This window comes from Artibeus jamaicensis, unplaced genomic scaffold (assembly GCF_021234435.1).
Source record: "Artibeus jamaicensis isolate MK-2021 breed Jamaican fruit bat unplaced genomic scaffold, CSHL_Jam_final contig_851, whole genome shotgun sequence".
In the NCBI taxonomy this organism is placed as follows: Eukaryota; Metazoa; Chordata; class Mammalia; order Chiroptera; family Phyllostomidae; genus Artibeus; species Artibeus jamaicensis.
The window spans coordinates 18,570,784-18,592,033 of NW_026521986.1; the positions used below are offsets into that span (position 1 = coordinate 18,570,784).

Here is a 21,250-nt window from a genome sequence, read left to right on the forward strand (position 1 = left end):
TCAAAAATGGTTAGGAATGCACAGGATCACTTTTCCTAAAGTAGGGTAGAAAATTCTACAAGGTTACATCACTTTCTATGTTTAACTATAATACTGTTAAGTTTCTCCTTCAGAATTTTTGAGGGGGGCTTCTCTAATGCATATCCGGCCTTCAAAGGTGAACCTGGTCTTTCCCACCTGTCTTACCCACCTGTCTCGGGCATTATCTGTGTTTATTCAAATACTGTCATCTTCTTGTCATTGTTTTACCTATAATTAGCCAACTGGAGAACGTGTACATATTTTTGTATGACCAAGTTTAAATACTGCATTTTTGCAGAAGCCTTCTGTGACCATCCCCCCAGAACAAACACCATAGTTCTTCTTTCCTGTGTTCTTTCATCAATGTTTACATATTTCTATAACAATATAACACACCTTAAGGAGATTTAAAATTTGTCAACATCACCATTCCCCCCATTAACTTCACTAACTTCCATGGCTTGCTAACACTTACATCCCCAGTGTCCACATACCAAAAGTACACCATCAGTAATTCTTGGCTGAAAGGAGACTTTGGGTGGCAATACACACAATGCAAAGAACATTAAGTGTGAATAGACATGGCATTTAATCTATTTTCCCATTATTCATATGGCACTGGAAAAGTCACATAGCTTCTCTGAAACCTCACTTTTCTCCTATTTTTAAATAAGGACAATGTACAAACTTAAAAGTTCCTTCTTGCAATAAAGTCCTGAGTTGGACCACAAATTGGTCATGTTTACAGTACTGATGGTTTTCTTACAGAATTTGAATGGGATGGAAGACTTTGCACATTGGTAGGTTAAAGCAGAAAAAAACTAGTCTAAAAAGGAATGCAAGTGCTTAAGTACTATTACTAGAACAAACATGTATCTCCATCTTATGGGGTCATGATTGTCTATATATTTTAATTTCTATACACTAGAATTTACAAATTGATTTATGAAGATAGCTGATAATTACTCAATGTGTAGAAAAATCTTTTGGCTAAGATTAGCACATTGTCCAATTTTACTTATATTTGCTTACCTTCCATTAAATCTGAATCATAGTTCCAAGGAACCAGGAAGCAGGGAAACTTATCTTCAGAACTTAAAGTCAATCCCTCCACTTTTGCAAACAAGGAAACAAGACACCCAGGAAGGTGAAGGGATTTGCTCAAGCCACACAAAGATTTGGCAGGCTCTGAGCTCCCCCACAGGAACCAAAACATGGTAATTATATATGTGTACAGAAGGTTGGTCACAGCTGCCCTGATCTTTGTACACTTCCAAGACGCTGCCTATCCCAAGGAAAAGGCACAAGAATTTGCCTCTCTGACAATCTAGCTTTAGCATTTCAACAGTATTATTGCCTTTCTTTATTCTTTCATCACACCCCTACACATTTTAAGCTAATTTTTAAATGTTAAGCTAAAGGAACATGCAGGTTTTTTAAATGCATTACGATATCTTTCCCAGCAATAAAGTACTACAACTTCATAAGCTCAGTTATGTGACAAAAATAGATGACTAGCCCAAATACAACACCTTGAAGCTCATAAATATTATGATAACCTTAGGATTCAAAGATTAATTACCTTGCTTTCTGCTAACCAGCGATGTGGGTCATAATTAATATCAGAACCAGGTGAAAAAACCTGAAAAGAAAAAGAAAATAGTCTATCAAAAGTAGATTTTTCTCTGAAATGAATTTACCTGCATTAAATTTTTCACAGCAACATGCAAAAGTTCAGTAGCTACACTTAAGGTTTTAAAAAGAAGATAGTTCATACCAAGTACTCAACCTATTCCAAAACACCGTTTATTTAACATGTCTATTTATGTAAGCATACATATGTATACATGTAATATATGTTCTGACAGCAAATATTTAGTTCAAGTGCAGAGACATGAATCAGCTCTTAGCACTATCATTGCTAGAATCTCTGGAGGCTGATTCCAGAGTTCTACATGTCAAGCAGCTCAATTAAACTAGTTTATCGCATTTTTTTTTGTTTCTTTTCTTCAGTCTTGCTCCACATAATGTCTTTCACAGTGGGCTAAATGTAATTACATGGAAACTTAATTCTTTGTCTCATTTATCCTTCTTTAATTTTATACTATCAGGGCCATTTTGTCTCATTAATGGTTGTGTAGAAATGACAGGAACTAATCAATGTAACTTCATGCAATCATTGCTTTATATTTCATCATGGTAATAAAATCCTACAATAAATAGGTTGTCTATTGTCAGCTGACCTGATTTCCTTCACACCAACTCATTTATAAAATCACTGTCATCTGGCTCTGGATTATTACTGATGAAACTGTACTCAAGGGTTGCCAATGATTTTACAATTGTAAATAAATTATTTTTTCTCAATTCCTACTTTTGTTGAACCTATGATATTTGCAAAGGGTTTTTTCTAGAAATGTTCTATTAAAAATATACTATCCTCTGCAAAGGATGCCTCTTCCTGTTCTCAAATACTTCCATACTTTCTGATGTGTGTACAGATCTGTCTCTCCCTTACTTAAGAAACAACATAATTCATTCAGACATATGACGAGTTCCAACCACACTGCACATACAAGACTGTTGTATTCTCATATCCAACCTTTCTCTCATCTACTCTTTCACTATAAACCTCACCTAACTCTCATACCCTCTCTCCCTGTCTTTACAATGAAATTTTCCCTAATCACTCTAGGGCAGGGGTGTCGAACTCATTTTCACTGGGGCCACATCAGCCTCACAGTTGCTTTCAAAGGGCTGAATGTAATTTTAGGACTGTAGGAATGTAACTACTCCTTAACTGGGGGCAAGGAGCTCAGCACTGCCACTGGGTAGAAACAAGGTTCCAGTCCAGATAAACAGGGTGGGGGGCCAGATTTGTCCCACGGGCCTTGTGTTTGCCATCTGTGTTCTAGGGCGTAGAAAAAAATTTGTCTTGATCCATTGCCTATTCTCTTTATGCTCTACACATAAATGGGAAAATCTCCTGAATTATCAAAGACTGACCTAAGAAATGACACATCTTTAATTCAGGCATTTTCCTATCTGTTTTATTATGGTGGTGGTGTGTTAAGTGTCTATCCTGAAGTTTTCAAACACTATAGGCATTTACTAAAGTAGAATAAGTAATAAATACAGTGGTTGGAAAAAGAAAATTGCAGTTAGAAATAACACCAATATCCCCAAGGACTTTCCCAGACTCATTTGTTACATATCTATGATTCAATCTATTCCATAGCACAGTCACTCTCTACAGAAAATGAGTGAAAATTTCATCAGCAATACTTCAGAAAGTTGACAAATGACAAGGAATAATTGGAATTAATCCATTTTTTAAAACATTTTACAAGGATCACCACTCTCCCATAGGTCTCTGAACTATAAAGCAAAGAATTGATTTAACAAATACCCAAGGGTGGTTTCTTAGAGGCGAGAGCAAATGTTATGTTCTTTGGTATTCCTTTATTTTTTCCCTCAAGTTTATAGAAATGAAACAACAGAACTTCTATGTAGAAAGAGATTCACATGAAAAAATTACTCTTAAAAATAAAAACTGAATAAAATTTCCATTCTTTTACATTTATTTCCACCCATCACTTAAGGAAGAAGGTGTAAAGACCCATTACTACAATTATTCCATTCCTGAGAGCCTATTAAAGAGAAGGGTGCTTTTCAGAATATGTTGGATGGAAAGATAATCTGAACAATTTGTTGTGTGCACACTATGTTTTAGCCTGTAATTACCCACAATGAGGTTTCTAAACCTTATAGCATGGTCCAAAGGATTCCATTTTTAGATCTCTACTTTACTGAAAACAATTGTCCTTACATAAATACTTAATTTAGAATAAATGTTGCATTGTTATTATGTGATTCCTTTCGATCAAATTAGGATTTCCAGGCTATACATCCTTAGAATGTATGTAAACAAGAAAAATCATAAATAAATACAGCAACATTAGATAAGAAGAAGAATAAACCAGCATTATAACAGGCCTCAGAACAGGACTAAAAGAGTTAGTTTTTCCCTAAAGCCAATTATTTCTTATATTTGGCTCACAGTCCTCTTAAAGTGACATCTGATTTATTTTTAAAATGTACATAGAAGTATATATTGCAGACACTCCTCCAACTCCACCAAATTCTACCGGTTTAAACATTTTCATTAAAGCTAAATCCTAAAACACCTTCTACTTCAAGAGCAAAATTATAGTTTTATTTTCTTTAAAACACCACTTAAGAAAGAGAAGGAAAAAATTGTAAGACAGAGCAGGAAAAACTAAAGGAAAGTGGTATGAAGTGGAATGGCCATTTTATATGAGGAAAAGGGTGAATGACGAAATAAAAAGAAAAATGTGAAGAATGCTTTTAAAAAGTCCCTATGCGTGATACATGGTGCTATGATTTGAGAACTGTCATGTCATCCAATGAAATGAACACGGGGGTAAACGATAGCTTGTGTCAGGTCACAGTGCATCGGAGCGGTCCCGTGCTCTCTGTAGGTACTGCAGCAGTCCCAGAACCAAGAGATAACAGCGGTGCTTGCCTTAGAGAAACTATGAACATCCATGATGACTTCTGCTTTTATCATTTCACTAAAACTATAAATTGAGTAGCAATCAATATTCCATTTTAAAGATAGAAAAGCTAAATTAAATATAATCTGTTTAAATAGGGAGGGCAAATAACATAGTGGTTACCTGATTAAGCGCCAGAGTTAGAATCCCAAGGTTTGAAATCTTAGTTGAAGCAATTAATTAGATATATAGGGCCAGGGGCAAGTTACTTAACCCCTGCAAGCCTTGCTTTCTCTTACCAAAATAGACTTAATCCGAGTGCCTAACGGATGGGGTAGTTCTAGATAGTTCAGGAGAGAATGCACATAACCACACGTACCACAGTACCTGCCGCATAACTAGCACTCGAAAGATGTTAGTTAGCCAGGAACATACCAACGAAATCAAAAATGGCCCGTGATCATGAAAAATTCAAAACTACAGGCCTCCAGACTCCAAGGACGTGTTTTAATCAGAACTGCTGCCTCTCTTGTGCGGCATTCCCCTCACAGAGCGAGGCACAGGCAGGTCGAAGGAAAGGCAGCACAGTTTCGCTCACCGTGACCGTGTGATGGACACCGCACCTCATTCTCAAAATGCAAGATGGTGTTTTCTCTTACAAAACGTTCAGGAATGAAACTGTGATTACCACTGCAACCAGGCATTAAGATCCTTTTATAATTATATATTAGGAAACTAGGTGAAAGGCACGAAGAGAACTCATAATTACTTTCAGTTTCTCCATCGACTCCCTGGAGAAGGTTTTACAAGCTGCATCAATTTCCTTTCCTATCACACCAAGAATGGATTCTTGTTCAGTCTCTAGACAAAGAAGTTGATCCTTGAGTTGCAATCTGGCCTCTTCCATCCTCCTTAAGTGCTCTTCTTCGGTGCTTATATGTTTCTCCTAAAGCATTCATAAAAAATAGAAACAATTATTCAGCAGAGGCAATAAATGCCTATAATACCTATACAACCAAGTCAAACAACTGTATTAGAAAACAGACCTAACCCTGTGAGTCCCTTTACTAAAACAAAACATTCTGCCTGCTTGTTAACCGAGGTCAAATTATAGAAAATTCACATGTAGGGCATTGAGGGAACTGGTGTGTGGATTCTTGATGAAGAAAACTATAGTTAATCTGTAGCCAAAATAAACAGTTGAAAAAAATCCGTTAACATTATAATAATTAAATGTCATGAATGCATCAACAAGTAAAAGCTGATACTACAAACTGACTTTGGGCTTTCAACAATTAGTAAAACACTGGAAAATGCAGTATGTCAAATAAGATAGTATCAGCTCCTTCATTTCAGAAAAAAATAAATGTTACTACCTTTATCTCATCAAAACATCATTTTGAAAAAGTCTAAGTTTTCAAATGCAGTCATACTGCATAAATGCTTCGAGTCATGAAAACCTGATTAAAGCAAGATGGAGGCACTTTTCAAAGAAGCAAATAGTACATTTAATAAAAAGGGATTTCTAAGGAACCTTGTAAGAAATTATAAGGGCTTGGGGGCCCCCTGTAGGAAAAACAATTTTCAATCATGATTACACAATTTCATTACTCGAGACATTCAAGTTGTACTGCACAAGGCTTGGAGGAGAAAAACAGAATCACTAAAACTCTAAGGGCAAACAGGGGACCAAAAAGTCACAATGGCTGGCTACTTTCGCCTTCAGACATCTCATAGTAGCCTAATCATCTTTACCTGCCCTAAAAAATACAGCACAAATAGGAAGATTATGGAGTCAACAAACTGAGCTTGAATTTAAAATAACAGATCTGCTCAATTCAAAATCATCAGGAAAAGTAGAATGGTATTTTAGAAAAATGACACATTTCCTTTTAATTCAACTTACTTTTAAAAACGAATGAAACACCCTCTGCCCAAAAGAACAGCCTTTCACAGCCTGTCTTCTGCCCTTCTCTCCAGCTTCCTCGCCCTTCTCTCCACTCTCTCATATTTTAACACCTTGCAGCTTTTCAAATATGCCTACAGGTGTCTCCTCTGACCAATCTGATGTGTTCAACTCTGCTTCGAGTTGCACTATTTCAAATGAAGCTGGTAGCCAAGAGATAGCCTTTGTCTCGATGAGTACATCATCCTGGCCTGGATTTCAGCTTTGTAAACTTAGGAACCGGATTTTCTTTTCAAGTCTCAGAATGGAATTATCTTTTGGCAGTAGAGTAACATTAAGTTCACAAGACACTAATGTGCAAACTAGAAATGCCCCTCGGTTAACTACGTTTGTTTGCACTGACAACCATAACTGCCATATGGATCAGAATGCTCATATCAGCACAGCCAGTACCTTTACGCCCTATAAACCAGTCTAGATGGGAGGGTAAATTACAATCAGAAGGTAACTGAGTGAACAGGAAATCGGAGCAGGGAGATTTGTTTTATGAAAAATGTTTAAATGGCATCATGCTAACGGCCGCCTGGTGTGTCCATCTACACATCAGGGATTTACAAACTACAATAATTACAGGAGTGCTCCATCCTCCTGCACAGTGTTTGAGTGGAGACAGCCACAGTCCATCTGCCTTTCTGCTTCATCCATATTCAGATTCTGATGAACTCTGATTCTTGATTGATACAGCATTTCTTTAGATATATCAATATCTTCACTAAGTCTTGATCTCATCTAGAAGCCTTCACATCCTGGCTCTGCATGGCATTTGATTATTTTATAGATTACTTACCAGAGAGCAACCTTACTGTCAAGTCTCTGGTGAGGACCCTTGCCTCTGGACTGTTTCTTTCTGCCTACCGCAAGCACACAGCTGGACACCGGCTGACTCTCGGCTACCAGCCCCTTTCCAAAGAGTGCAACTTCAGCAGTTGTACACACCAGACTGGTAGAAGGAGACACATGTGGCATACCTGCCACCTACACTTCTTATCCTTTAAAGTGCATCCTCGAGACTCTTTTCTTTCTTAATTGCCCAATATGGAATGTCTCCACGGCACATTATTTATATCTTAGTTTTAAAAAAGGTACCAAACTGTAATAGAATTGTTTTTGCTCCTGTCTCCTTCAATAAACTGCTTATTTCAGGAGGCCACGGAACATATTTATATTTATCTTTAAATTCGCCAACTTTGCCCCATTTCAGTGATTCCCACACTGTAAAGGCCACTTCCCGAACGACCATGCAGATCTATACACGCAGAGGCTGCACAGGTGTGTCAGAGGTTTCCTCACCATATGCACGTACACAGGTCCCTAGCCTGCTGTGGTGTTCTCACTGGTGTGATGTTAACAAAGAAAACTTCCTATCAGGGGTTACTGATGTACTTAGAGGACAACTGCTCATTATCTGAATGCAGGCAATTCCCAATAGTGTTCTAATAGACCGTTCTGTTCTCTCTGACTCATGGCCATCTTTCTTTTATCCACTATCACTTTTCTGTTATTTGACTCATTAATAAGACAAAACTATCTCCATAGTTAAATATTCTTAAAATGTTAATAATGTCATAAAAAGCTCTACCATTCAATTTCTTTAGCAAAGACTGAAAATTTCATTATCCACCATGAGACAATTAGCATGCTATGCCTAATCTCCCTTTGAAGTAAAACTCACAGGGACCTCAGAGATCAGCAGGTTCAACTACCTGTTCTTTCAGAAAGCCCTTCTTTTACGTTTCTGACAGAAGGTAAGCCGACCCCTACACAACCAGCTGAAGTTTCAAGGAACAGAATATTTGACAAAACTGTAAAATCTCTCATTAGTCTAAGTGCTATACTCAAGAGTTAAAGTAAATAAATGAATACTCCACCCCTACCAAATCTTCTAAGATTCCAGATCAAGTTCTATGTTCTTTTATTTAATTAGGTTTCAGATACTGCACCATACCAGTTTTCCATCTTCTGCATATGCTCTAAGACCATAAATTTAAGAGTTAAGTAAGCTTTTCCATTCTGTACTTAAGCAATTTTAACTTCATTTATTCATGCATTCAACAAGTTTTTGTGGGAGGCCTACTTAGGTGAGACATTCTCCTGGGCTAGGGGCAGAATGACTGAGAGAGGTTAAGTCCCTGCCCTCACAGAGCCAACGAATATCTCCATTAAATATCATCCATTTGGTTTTGCTTGTGGCTTCAGAATACCTATTTGTATACTAATTGTGACACGCAACAAATTAGCTCCTTCTCTCTTCAGTTTCTCATTTCAGAAATACCTCTACCAATAGAGCGAGCATAGCTGATTCTATGGAAGAGGTGGGGAACTGGCTGATACTGACCCAATCGTTCTGTCTGAGTTGGAGACAGAGAGATTAATAAGGGCAGATGAGACTATTTAGATGCTGTGATGGCTATTGCCTGAGCTTCCAGTGAATTCAAAGGGAGCAATAATTTTACAACAAAAAAACTACCATATTTCTAGAGACCCAGAGGTAGGACAAGATATTTCAGAGACCGTTTGGAAATGTGGAAGACACAGTTAGTCTGACTTCAGTGTTTCAGCATGAATGGACACAGATGCGTGGGTCTGGGGAATACAAGGAGCTTCTTTGCAAGGACAGAGATAGATCAAGCTGAGCAAAGCCATTTGTATAATCCAAGAAGAAAGATACCCTAGATCATGGTTGAATGTGAATTAGAGAATAAACCCTTAATTTTACAAATGAGGAAACCAACGTTCAGACAAACTAAGTAACTTAACGAAATTCAATGACTCTATAACCCATAACCTGGTCTTCTGACTCCCTGAATAGTGGTCTCTGTTAAAATGCTAGAAAGGTCATTTTCACAAAGTGGAGTTTAGAAACCCAATGTGAAAAACTCAGAAAAGTTATCAGCAGGTTATGTGGGGACTAATACAGCCTACAAGTAGAAAGAACAACAAAAAAAATGATTCTGAATGAGCCTCATTGTTAGAAATGAAAATATGATACATCTGCAAATTCTAAATAGACCACAAAAGAGGAAAGACCTCATCAAGCACACACAATGTCTTAAACTTTCAAAGGCTACCCTTCCACACTGGAGACACACCCTATGTGCACATTAAATCTGCTCTTGGCAAAATTTAATTAGTAAGTATATTAATCACGCACTGAGTATGTGCAGGTCCACCATCAAAACAGCAAGGACCTGGCTGGTGTAGCTCAATGGATTGAGCACGGGCCTGCGAACCCAAGGAGTGCAGTTCGATTCCCAGTCAGGGCACATGCCTGGGTTGCAGGCCGGTTCCCAGCAGGGGACACATGAGAGGCAACCATACATTGATATTTCTCTCCTTCTCTCCTTCCCTTCCCCTCTAAAGATAAATAAATAAAATATGTTTTAAAAAGACAGCAAGGGTTTTATGAAGTTTCCATTTCAGGACAAGAAAGGCTTATATTATTGACATTTATTTCTAAAGGAAATAAAAAAGTATACTGCTCACATTTTCATCCACACACACAGACACTGTTGACTGGCTTGATCAACGGACCTATAATTCAGAGAGTAAGAAAAATACTCCCCTAATTATATATCGTGTCCCAGAACACTCTTCACAACTCAGAACATTCACTCGCCCAAAGGCTGTAAAGATTATAAGGAGACATGATCTTAATGGAAATAGAGTAAATTCAATAAAACTAGACCATATCCAAAATGTTATCTCCTTGGTAAAGCTTATGAGATTTCTTCCATGTCTTAAGAGTTCAGAAAAGCCGCTTTATTTCCATTATGGTTATTACATGAAATGAAAATAATCCTTCACACACCTTAACAGAAACATTATGGTAAATAAAGCACACTCACACAACAAAATAAATCATTAATTTCCAAAGTTAAGGTTTTTCCATTACAGAAAACTAACCTGAATAACCAAGTATGGCAATATTTCAGCCCCAAGACCATCTTTAATACATCAGCAGGGGCTCGGAGAGAAACAGGATAAGAGGCAGAGAGAGATCAAATACCATAGGATGGGGCAAAAGTAGGTTTACATTGTTCCCATGGAAAATAATACAATAATAAATAATATTGGAATAAACTCTGTGTTTCACACACTCATAACTGCAAACCTACTTTCACCCCACCCTGTATTAAAAGCCGAAATAAAAACGACCACCATGGAATTCAAGGTAATTGGGCACATGAACTGCTGAAATTCTAGACCTGCACACATCACCTAAAAAGTTTTGAGAAACAGTATTTCTGTAACAGAAGATAACTGTGTGTCTAAGCCTTAAATCCAGGACACTAGCATTACAAGGCAAATAATGAAACTAGCCTGAACAAAAATTGAATCTGTCTGGAAGCCATTTATCTAGCTCTCTAAAGAAGGCTCCCATTACTTATGCCAACAGAGTTGACTCAGCTGTGAGGAAGTTAAGATACAATATGAAATACCAACCAAACCAGAAACAGCGGCACGACTCAACAAGAAGGCTCTACTGTGGATGTTATGGGAGATTTTTTAAACGTTTAATCTAGCAAATTACTACACTGCAGTTTAAACTGTCTTGCAAAACAGCCAATAAATAGATAACACCTTAAATGCTGGTCACACCATAACTACTTTTTTCAAGCTTACTTCTTAAAAAATAGAAGATTGTATAAGAGAGTAGGTTTTTTAAGTTCAAAGCATGGCTTTCTGTGATGCGCTTAGATTGGTATCAAAAGTAATAATAATTCTAAAATCTATAGCTGTAATCAATTGAAAAAAATCTCCATGGATTTAACCTATGTATATCCCTTGCCCTCTACGAACACAACACTATCGAAGAGTAGGGAAGGTCCTAAGGCTGAATTTTTTCCTTGTTATTATAAAAGCCCAATAACATGCACCTCCTTCCTCAACCACACGGATATTATAACAAGACAGAACACCTGAGCTCTCAGGAAGACTATGTGTCCTCTCTATGCTCCACTGACGCTTCCTATGAGCTGCTGCTATAACACTTACTACTAGGTGCATCTTTTATTTATGTCCCCTCAGCAGACGAACTTCTTCTAGGTCAAAATGTTATTCTTCTCCATTCAAATATCCTAACACTTAGTAGAGTGTCTTAGACAAAGGGGAAAGTCAATAACTTCTCTGGAGATAGATTATATATATATATATATATATATATATATATATATATATATATATATATCCTTCTATGTTCCTGTCATTCCACAAGCATTTTTTAGTGTACTCTCTACATGCCAGGCATAGTAGATCCCAACTATAAAACAATTAAAAAAAAGAAAAATGAATCTCTGAACTCAAATACCTTTTCATGTTTCAGTAAGTTGGTTTTTGCAACAAATTAATTAGCAAACTCATTGAGGGCAATCACCTTTTCAGTAGCAGATTATTGAGACTGTCAAGGCAAGCTGATGCCAGGAAAGTAAGAGCACTGCCAGTGGTAAGAAGCAATCAGATACAGAATAAATTTTGAGAATAAAACCAACAGGATCTGCTGATGGATTCAGTATTAGTCCATGGATGAAAGAATGAGGTGGCTCTTTATATCTACTTAGTAACCGAAAGAACATTGTAATTACTACTAAAGACTGGTTTCCTAAAATAACAATGGTACTCTTTTGTGGGTTACATATACTCTTCATATTATGAAAGTAGATGCTTTACACTATTTCCTTCAAAGGAGAAAAAGAAGTTATGGCTAATACTATGTTAAGAGTAAGGCTGTGAGCGTTAGTGAAACAGTGGTGCCAACAGAGAAAGTAAAGACATAATCAGAACACTGGGTATATGAATAGGATGCATGTTACGACTTTGGTGTGAAAGACTTTCTATAAAATTTAAAAAAAAAAAAAAAAACCAGAAACACACACACAAAAAAAAAAAAAAAAAAGAAAGAAAGACTTTCCAATATATATATAGCCTAACCGGTCTTAGGCAGGCTTGGGAAAGTTATCCCTAAGACAGAAACAAAACAGAGAAATTCAAATTTAAACTTCTAACCCCATTCAAATAAATATTTTGTGCATCAGGTTTTTTAGTATCATTTTCTGGAGGGATGTTAAGCAATACAAAGATCATTGGCAGCATAAACAAAAAGGTGTTAGGATATGTATTGGATACATTCCTAGAAATTAATATTCAAATTTGGAAACAAAAATATCTCTAAAGGGTATTTTATGCATTTATTAAGTTTTAGGACCAATTTGTAATTATTACATATTTCTATCAAGTCAAATGCCTGGAAACAGAAATAACATTCTTTAAAATCAGCCACTTTTGATGCATTTATATTCCTGAAACAAAATATGAACAAAGAAACAACTAAAGTTTCAAATTATGCATTTGGAATGAACACAGTTTAATTTTCCAAAGAAAGGGGAATGTATCATTCATCTACAGAGAAATATTTATTTATAAGTATAGTGTCTTTAAAAGCCATCAGAATTTCTTCCTCTCCTCCTTTTTTGGTTCCTAAAGATGCTTGAGCCCTGGCTGGTATAGCTCAGTGGGTTGAGTGCAGCCTGCAAACCAAACTACTGTGGTTCAATTCCCAGTCAGGGCACATGCCTGGGTTGCAGGCCAGTTCCCAACAGGGGACACATTAGAGGCAACCATACATTGATATTTCTCTCCCTCTCTCCTTCCCTTCCCCTCTAAAGATAAATAAATAAAAATCTTTTTAAAAAGATGCTTAAGCATGCATTTATTCTTATGAAAGAATATGATTTAAAAGTTTTTTAAAAACCTCCAAATAATATAACTAATATATACAATGAGCACCTCTTACCTGTTTTTCTTTCCCAAAATGTAAAGACTATTGCTTGTTTAACATAAAGTGACAAAACGGACTGAATTAACAAGCATTTTAAATCATAATGATAGAAAAACTCAATGAAAACAAACCTGGACACTCCTCTTATGTCCCCGTTTAGGGCTGACAAAAGTGACACAGGACTGTTTAACCTAGGCAAAGCCCTGGAGAAATCTAGTCCAGACCCTTCATGAGGTCTCGTCCCCTTGGCTTGCCACACCCCAGCCAATTCTGTGCCATTATTCAGCTTAATTCCTTCACTAGCAGTATCACTCCCAGTTTTGAAATTACATGAAATCAAACTAATAGTATACAGGATTTTAAAGAAAAGTGCCCAAACAGAACCACCTTCCTCTCAAGCGCTTGTTGTTACCAACCACGCGCGGAGTTAAGGATTAAATGGCAGGCGTCTCAATCAAGTTCAGTCATGAGACATAAAGACCCAAACTTGAACTTCACCTTTTAAATTCATTTAAAAACAAACTCTTTGTCAATGGTTGGTAGAGAAGTCATGGCAAAAAAAAAAAAAAAAAAAAACCCAGACTTTGAAATGGCTTTTCCATGCCTGTTTTACCTTGGAAAGCAGAGACCAACTGCACTTCTATATGCCCTTACCTATCGCCCCCGCTCTGCCGCCACCGAATGTATAACTGTGCCACTGTAGAGCCACTTGACCTTTGCATTCTAAACCGGTTTCTGAATGTCTGGCATAGGATTTCATACAAGGTGAGCACTCTGACGTGTCAGTCAGTTCTCCGTAAAAGTCAAGGACTACTCTGGACTAGGAGTGGTTCCACTAAAGATCCTTTGTAAATGGCAAACACATAATTTACAAGTTTACCTTTAATTTGATCATTTTTTTATTTTCATTGTTGTTTTTCAGATGACAGAAATATGACAGGAAATTACTCCTAACATCCTAATTAGTGTTTATTTAAAGTATCCCGTTTAAATTTTCCTCCACATTAATTTGTGGTAGCTACAGCTTTACTCTGCTAACACAATTTGCAATAATTAGATGAAGCGCCAAAAAAAAAGTGCAGTCTGTCTAACACTGGCCTAAAGTGTAAGCATTAAAGTAAATGTTAGAAACCAACAGCTCCTTCGCTTCTACTTCTTTCTCGTTCTTATGGAAAGAATTGACATCGGAGAATCCTGCCTTCTCTAAAAGAGTTTTTGTAAAACTGTGGAACTGTGAGTTTGCAAAGTAGTAAACATTTTTATAGAACAGGTATGTGACAATCATATATATTTGTTCATATCATGAAAAATAGCAACCCTAAACAGATGGTCAAATTAGATCTGAAATACAAAATGAAACACCGATTCGTTTTTTCCTACCACAGATATCTTTTATGTGGCAATATCAGGTTTTAATTAAATTTTTTCTAACAAAATCATTAATGACTCCTTTCCAAAATTTGTGTCAGGCTAAAAAAAAAATCAAAGAGCACATGGTAACCCGTTAAATATAATAACCCTAAATTTAAATTCAACACTAAGAATACAGTGAAAAGACACAAATGTGAGTCATTTTACTGGCAATAAATAAAGGGAAAAAAATAAAAGGAATCTGTGTTCATATCCTGTCTCCACCACAAACAATGCTGTGCAGGGCACAGTACTCTCAGCCTCAGTTTCCACCATCTGTGATAATTACATCTGTCATAATCATACTTGCAAATGAGAATTACATTGATCAGAGATCCACGTTTTGTACAAGAAAACTATTTCCTAAGAGTGTCCTATCCAACATAGCTTTAAAATATGTTGCTAGATAACACTTCACAAATGATTTAAATAAAGGATTCCATGGGAAGGAACCAAAATGCCCTTTTATGAGTCCTGATGTCTTCAATATTTAAGTTCCTGTGAACTGCTATAGCCTTGGGTATGTCACAAGTGATAATATTAAGGTATATCCTAACGGTTTCATTGTAGTTACTGTCACATCCTGAAAGAACTAATAATAGAAAATAAGGTCCTCTAAAGAGAATTAAGTTTGCCTATGGAAATAAGCAAGTATTACACGAGAGAAGCTAAGCATTCCAAATAACCTACGTAATCTATATACTGGCCAGAAATCATTCTTATAGGTTCTGATACAGTGGAAAAGATAAGATTGGTAAAGCTGAGTCCCATTTTCATTTCTACCAATGAACAACTGGGAGCACTGAGACAAGTCCATTAACAACTTGGGCCAAAATTAACTTATCTATAAAAGATGTTGGGAGCAGGTACTGTTTACAGTCCTTCTACTCTTTAGAAGTACACTGGTGCCAATGTTTTGGAAAACAAAACCTTTGTGTAACAGTTCAGTGCAACCCTGTCGACTTTGAGACAAGGCTTGTTAAGAACAAAGCTAACACAGATGTTTTGTGGGGTTTTCTTTGGGGGGGGGGGCACCACAAAACAGAAAGTGCTGAAGAACCTTGCAACATCGCCATGTCTAGCTGCAACTGTAAGATAGGTGTGTACCCGGTATAAGAGCATCTCCTGTAACAAGAGCTGCTCGAACTACGGTTATGACTATCGGTGGACGGAAGGAGGAAAGTGAAATGAGGGGAGCAGATCCCTCTGGCTTCCTCCAGGGCTGGGTGTCTAGTGACGAGCAGAAAATAATTCTAAGTGGAATTATGAGAATAATCAGTGACAAATAAAAATGAAAGTTCCAAATATGAAAGTACTGGATCATATAGGATAAAAACTACTTGATCTATAATTGTACAATAGAAAGACACAAATGTAATCAATAAGAAAATAATACTACATTTACCAGCCGACATGCTGGGTGGTAAATAAAGCTGACTTTGAACACTGTTTAAAGGCACATAAATTCAGAGCACACAGCGGGGCACCAGGCAGGACCCCCAGTGGGTCTGTGTGTGTGGAAAAGAAGCCTGAAAACAATTTCACCCAAACATGCATTTTTTAAAAAGTTATGTGATGAGATTGCATGAGTTTTGACATCTTTCTAAAAAAAAATGCCTTGCCTTTTTCACAAATTCTACAGTTTTATAATTTTTAACTGTTCCCTTTAAAAACATTTTAAATCTATAATTTCAGAATTTATAGAAATAGTCCTTAAAATTATATTATTCTCACTAATATTTCAAAATAAACGTTTTATTATGTTTGCACTGGACTTAGGAAAACAATTGATGTCTGTTGCTTTCTTTATACCATTTATCTAATTGTTCATAAATATACCTGCCCAAACTACTGTATATATTTTCCATAAAACATTCATACTATAAAATGTAAGGACCAAGAGACTATATTGAGTATAAACAGAATGCCAAATAATGTTTTCTTAATTTTAGGCATGATGCAAATATATTCAAAATTGAAATTGATCTTTCAATACTTATACCACAAAACTACTTGTAGAGTTCTGACAAGATGGCCAGTATTATTAGTAAACTCATACCTGTGTTAATAAAAAAAGATTTTTTAATTACTTCATATATAGGTCTATATAGATATTTAAAACTTTCACTATATAAATTTTGATGATTTGCTGAGCAAAAATGATTTAATTATAAGCAAACACTTCTGATAACTCACAAATGCCAGTAAAACTAATAAAAATATATTTCTGATTAACAGTTTTAAGACTTTTGAGGTGCCAGAATAAAAGGTTTAATATTGATAAAATCCTTTTAGGGACAAAAAAGAAATCAACTACAGGGTCTAGTAGAAGAAGTAAGGCCTGCTCGAGTGTGGTTGGTAGGGTAATAATATGGGTGTAATGATTTATAGTTTCGATTTGAACATTTTACCTAAAATGTCATAGGGTGTGTTGTGTGTGACATTATGTTACAGAATTGCATGCTTATGATTTTGTTATTAAAAAAGGGGCATTATTTGTGCAGGACCTTGTATTTTCCTTTAAAATTTTAAGCAAAAGTATAATAAATTTTAATGATACTACAAATGGGAGAAAATTCTATCTGTATCATTTCCTGAGAGTTTTTTCTTTTGTCAGGAGCTCATAATAAAGTCTTAACTGCACATGTGAAAATCCTGTGGGTTGCATAATACTTGTTCTTCTTGTCATGTAAAATTGAAAAATAAACATTTGATGTTAAAGCAAAATCAGATGCTGGAAAAATGCACTTTCTTACCACATGTCGACACTGAAAAGATGAGGAAAATATGCTAAAGTCAGTTATTCGGTGCATGTGTGTGATCAGCAACCTGTTCTACTGGTAGAAGGCTGCTGGTACTAACACTATATATGAATTTTGATGCGGTTTTAACGTTTCTTAGCTTACCAAGTAATCACACAAAAAGAAACAGAGACCTAGACCAAAGTATGCAGTCAAAATTGTTGCAAAACGTTTAAAATAACAGAGACGTATGTTAGTGGCATAAGTAGTACTGCGTGTTCCTGTTAGGGAAGAGCCCACCAGAACACTGCTTTCTTAAGTAAATAAGACTTCCCTTTTGATCACAACAGAGTCCCATTACAAAGCCCCTTCAATCCATTAGCCCCATTCATCAAGTTCAGTATGTTACCTAAATAGTAATCTTCGGGCTACAAGTCAAAGGGGCTTTTTTCACTGAAAATGTATTTTGTCTTGTGTTCCTGTTTTTATTCCCCCCAGTCAGGCCGACACACACACGATGTGTAGGTCTATATATATTTATTGGTCTGTCCAGAAAGTATCCAGCAACGTAATATGCAAACTGGACAGACCTCGTAAGCTGTGTATATCTGTGAGTGTGTGCGCCTGTATATCTTTAAGATTATTCACCACCACAGACTTCAGAAACACCTTTTCTCTAAATCAGTATCCGTTGATGGGACTCAACTATATGGCTTTCGTAGCTGAAAGGCATTTTATTTGTAATGACCCCACTTTGAGTGTTCAGGTGCACACTCACAAATATACATTGTGTCTTCTCCACATTCTGTCTTCAGCATCCAGAAAAATACCTGCCACATGCTAAATGCCCAATACATAGCAATAAAAGATAATCATTAATTCCTGAAACTCTAAGGTGAATGTTCCATTTATATGTCATAATGCCTCTGTAACTGGCACGTAACAAATAGAATCAGTAAAGAAACATTTATTTTAAGCAGAACAAGGTAAACTTACATTTTCAACACACCAAAATTTTCACACCACTATTTCTTAAATCCAAATAATTAAATATAAAACATGTTAACACATCTTCTGGCTAAAATTTTAATCATGAAAAAGTTGGAAAAATTAGCATTACCTCCACAGCAACTATACCCAGGCAATAGATACTTTAAATATGTGTGAACATCAGATATAATTAAACCAAAGCATAACTTAAGAACTAAATTACAGTGGTTGTCAAAATCATCGGCCTAAATTTAGCAACTTGGCACATTTAATCATAAATTGCAAATTAATTTATATTTTACTTTCTTGACTTTAACAATTACTAGAAATCTAATACACATGCACACACACATACAATATGGGGAATTTTGCAAACAAAAAAAAAGAGGAAAAGGTGAGCAAGCATTGGGAAAGTTGCTTCCTCGAGGTTTACGAAGAGCTTTATGACACCCGACCCAGTGAGAGTCCGTCAGATTGTTTTCTCTCTCTTTTTTCATTTGTGTTCAAGTAAAGCTGTCTCCATTTCCCCCCACCACCACCACTCCCACCCACCCCAGTGATCCCCACCTCCCACCTTCGATCCTACCCCCCTTTGGCTTTGTCCATGTGTCCTTTACACATGTTCCTTGATGGCCCTTCTCTCTTTTCCTTCCATTATCCCCTTGAGTAGGGGGTCCATCTGGCCAGGTCTTTTGTGCCTTAATCAATTATCCATGATTTAATGGTCTTTTTTATATTTGACTTCTACCACACTCAACTGAAAATCCTTTTAGGAAGTTGGTGGAATAAACAGAAAGCAAATTTAAATATTCTGGCTTCAATTCTTCACTGACTTTGCCACAAAAGTAGTGACTCTCTACAAGTCCCTAGTATTCTACCCAATGTCTGATGCACAGCAGACACTCAAACTCAATGGACACAACTAGAGCTGGGAAAAGAGTACGCCTGCCGGGGCTGTTCCAGGGTCACCAACCCTCTTGTAAGCTTCACTCAGCCTCTGCAAGGGCAAAAAGGAGCATCATAGTATCAATTTCATAAAACTACCAGGAGCACTAAAAGTGTCTAGCATCTGGCGAGCAATTAACTGTTACATGTTTTATTTTGAGCCTCAGTTTCCTCATAGGTTAGAGGTCAATCAAATCTAACCCAAAGGGTGATAAGGATTAAGTACACATGTTAAGTCAGTTGGCAGAAATGCCAGACATAGGGTGGGTCCTCAATAAGCTATAATTTTTTTCTTTGCCACCTTGCCTCTAAACTCCTATTTTAAGATCCAGAAGAAATTTAAAATCAAATGTATTAGAAGATGAATGGTTGGATGAAAGAATAAAAATCACGAACAGCATTCTAATAAACTATCACTTTTTCTGGCACCAATACAACTTTCCTACGAAAGACTACAATTGGCATTTGTTAATATGTAAAATACGTTCTAGAAGAAATTCAAGTAAGTCTTTTAAATTAGACTTCATTCACATTTTTACCTTTTCTTCTAGTTGGTCCTTCAAACTCTGATATTTCAGCTTCAGCTTTTTGTTCTCACTCTCATTCTGGGTTAGTTCCTCTGTCAGCCTGTCACACTGTGCTTTCAGCTTCTCCAGCTGGCAAAGATGGACTTTAGCCGTATTCTTATCTTCTAAGCTTTCTGCCTGAGAAAAAGAGAAGGAGAAAAGCCAAACTGTACGCCAAACAAATTACACATTATCTCATCAGGCAAATACTTCAAGATGTTGCTATCTTTAAGAGTCTGTACACACACAGAACAAAAGAGATGCTCTTTGCATTTACTCAATCAATCCTTAGCACTCCCTGAGCATTTACTAAGTAAAAGGCACCACGCTAGGTGCTGTCAATAACAGAGAGGAACAGTAAAAGAGACAAATGGCAAAATCAATTTCCACGATGCTGAATGAGAAGTGGAGGGAGGGTACTGTGGCAACCCAAAGAGGGAATACCAACTCTGCTGGGAGAGGAAATGGTTTGATTATAGAAGTGTCTGCAAAGGGAGGCACTGAGATGTTACTGACCGATCGCTTTCCTCATTTATAAAAGAAGCTTGACCTCCTACCTCCTCATTTTTGTGAAAGAACTGAGTGCTTAGGAACACTCAAAAAACCATAACCTAAGTCAGCCTAAACATGTTTGCTACTCTAGTGATACCGACAAAGAGCCATGCAACACAGAGGACCGGGAGACTCCCCCCACTTCAGCGAACCCACAGAAGAGATGAAAAATGAATCAGGCCTTGGACAACTAGGCAGCGCTGGGGGAAAGGTCAGGCCCTGACAGCACCACTTCCCAAGCCACGACCTATCAGATCACTACACACCGTCCTCATGAAAAAAACCCTGCCTTCCTTTGAGATTCACACGATCTCTCATCAGCTCTCCCTTTCTTGCTGGCAACAGCTAACGAACATGTGATCAATTAATGCCTGTACAACAGTATCATAAATTACCCAAATATCTACCCAGCAAAGTAACATCAAAGTTCCATGACCTGTTCTATTCTGACCACTTCCACTCACATTCCACAACAGCAAACCAATTGCATTACCACACCTTGGGCCTTAACTCTGAAAATCTGAACTATAACATAAGAATTCCTGACCAAATAAGCAACCTACGTTCACAGATTGTCCCTGCACTCTCTGATTCCTTGACCAATGATACTTCTCCAGTGTCAGCCATGTCACGATGCCCCCACACTGGTCTCACGTAGTTTCCACCAGCCCTCACAGCAGTGCACCTTCACCGTCCCTGAGTTACTCCCTGCACTGCAGCTCCGCTCTACTTCAGAGGGAGGGAGGACCCCCGTCAAGATCCACATC

General features: G+C 37.0%; 1 protein-coding gene across 11 annotated transcripts in view; it reads right to left on the reverse strand.

Moving 5' to 3' along the window:
• Positions 1 to 21,250, reverse strand: part of CEP128 (centrosomal protein 128) — a 355,354-nt gene that overhangs the window by 212,036 nt on the left and 122,068 nt on the right. For 10 of the 11 annotated variants that reach the window (XM_053673395.1, XM_053673403.1, XM_053673396.1 and 7 more), the window contains 3 exons: positions 19,905 to 20,069; positions 5,308 to 5,484; positions 1,604 to 1,663 (listed from right to left, as the gene is read on the reverse strand). In XM_053673395.1, coding sequence (XP_053529370.1) covers positions 1,604 to 1,663; positions 5,308 to 5,484; positions 19,905 to 20,069 — 402 coding nt within the window. The remainder of the gene's footprint in view (positions 1 to 1,603; positions 1,664 to 5,307; positions 5,485 to 19,904; positions 20,070 to 21,250) is intronic. The other variant, XM_053673399.1, reaches the window with a different exon arrangement.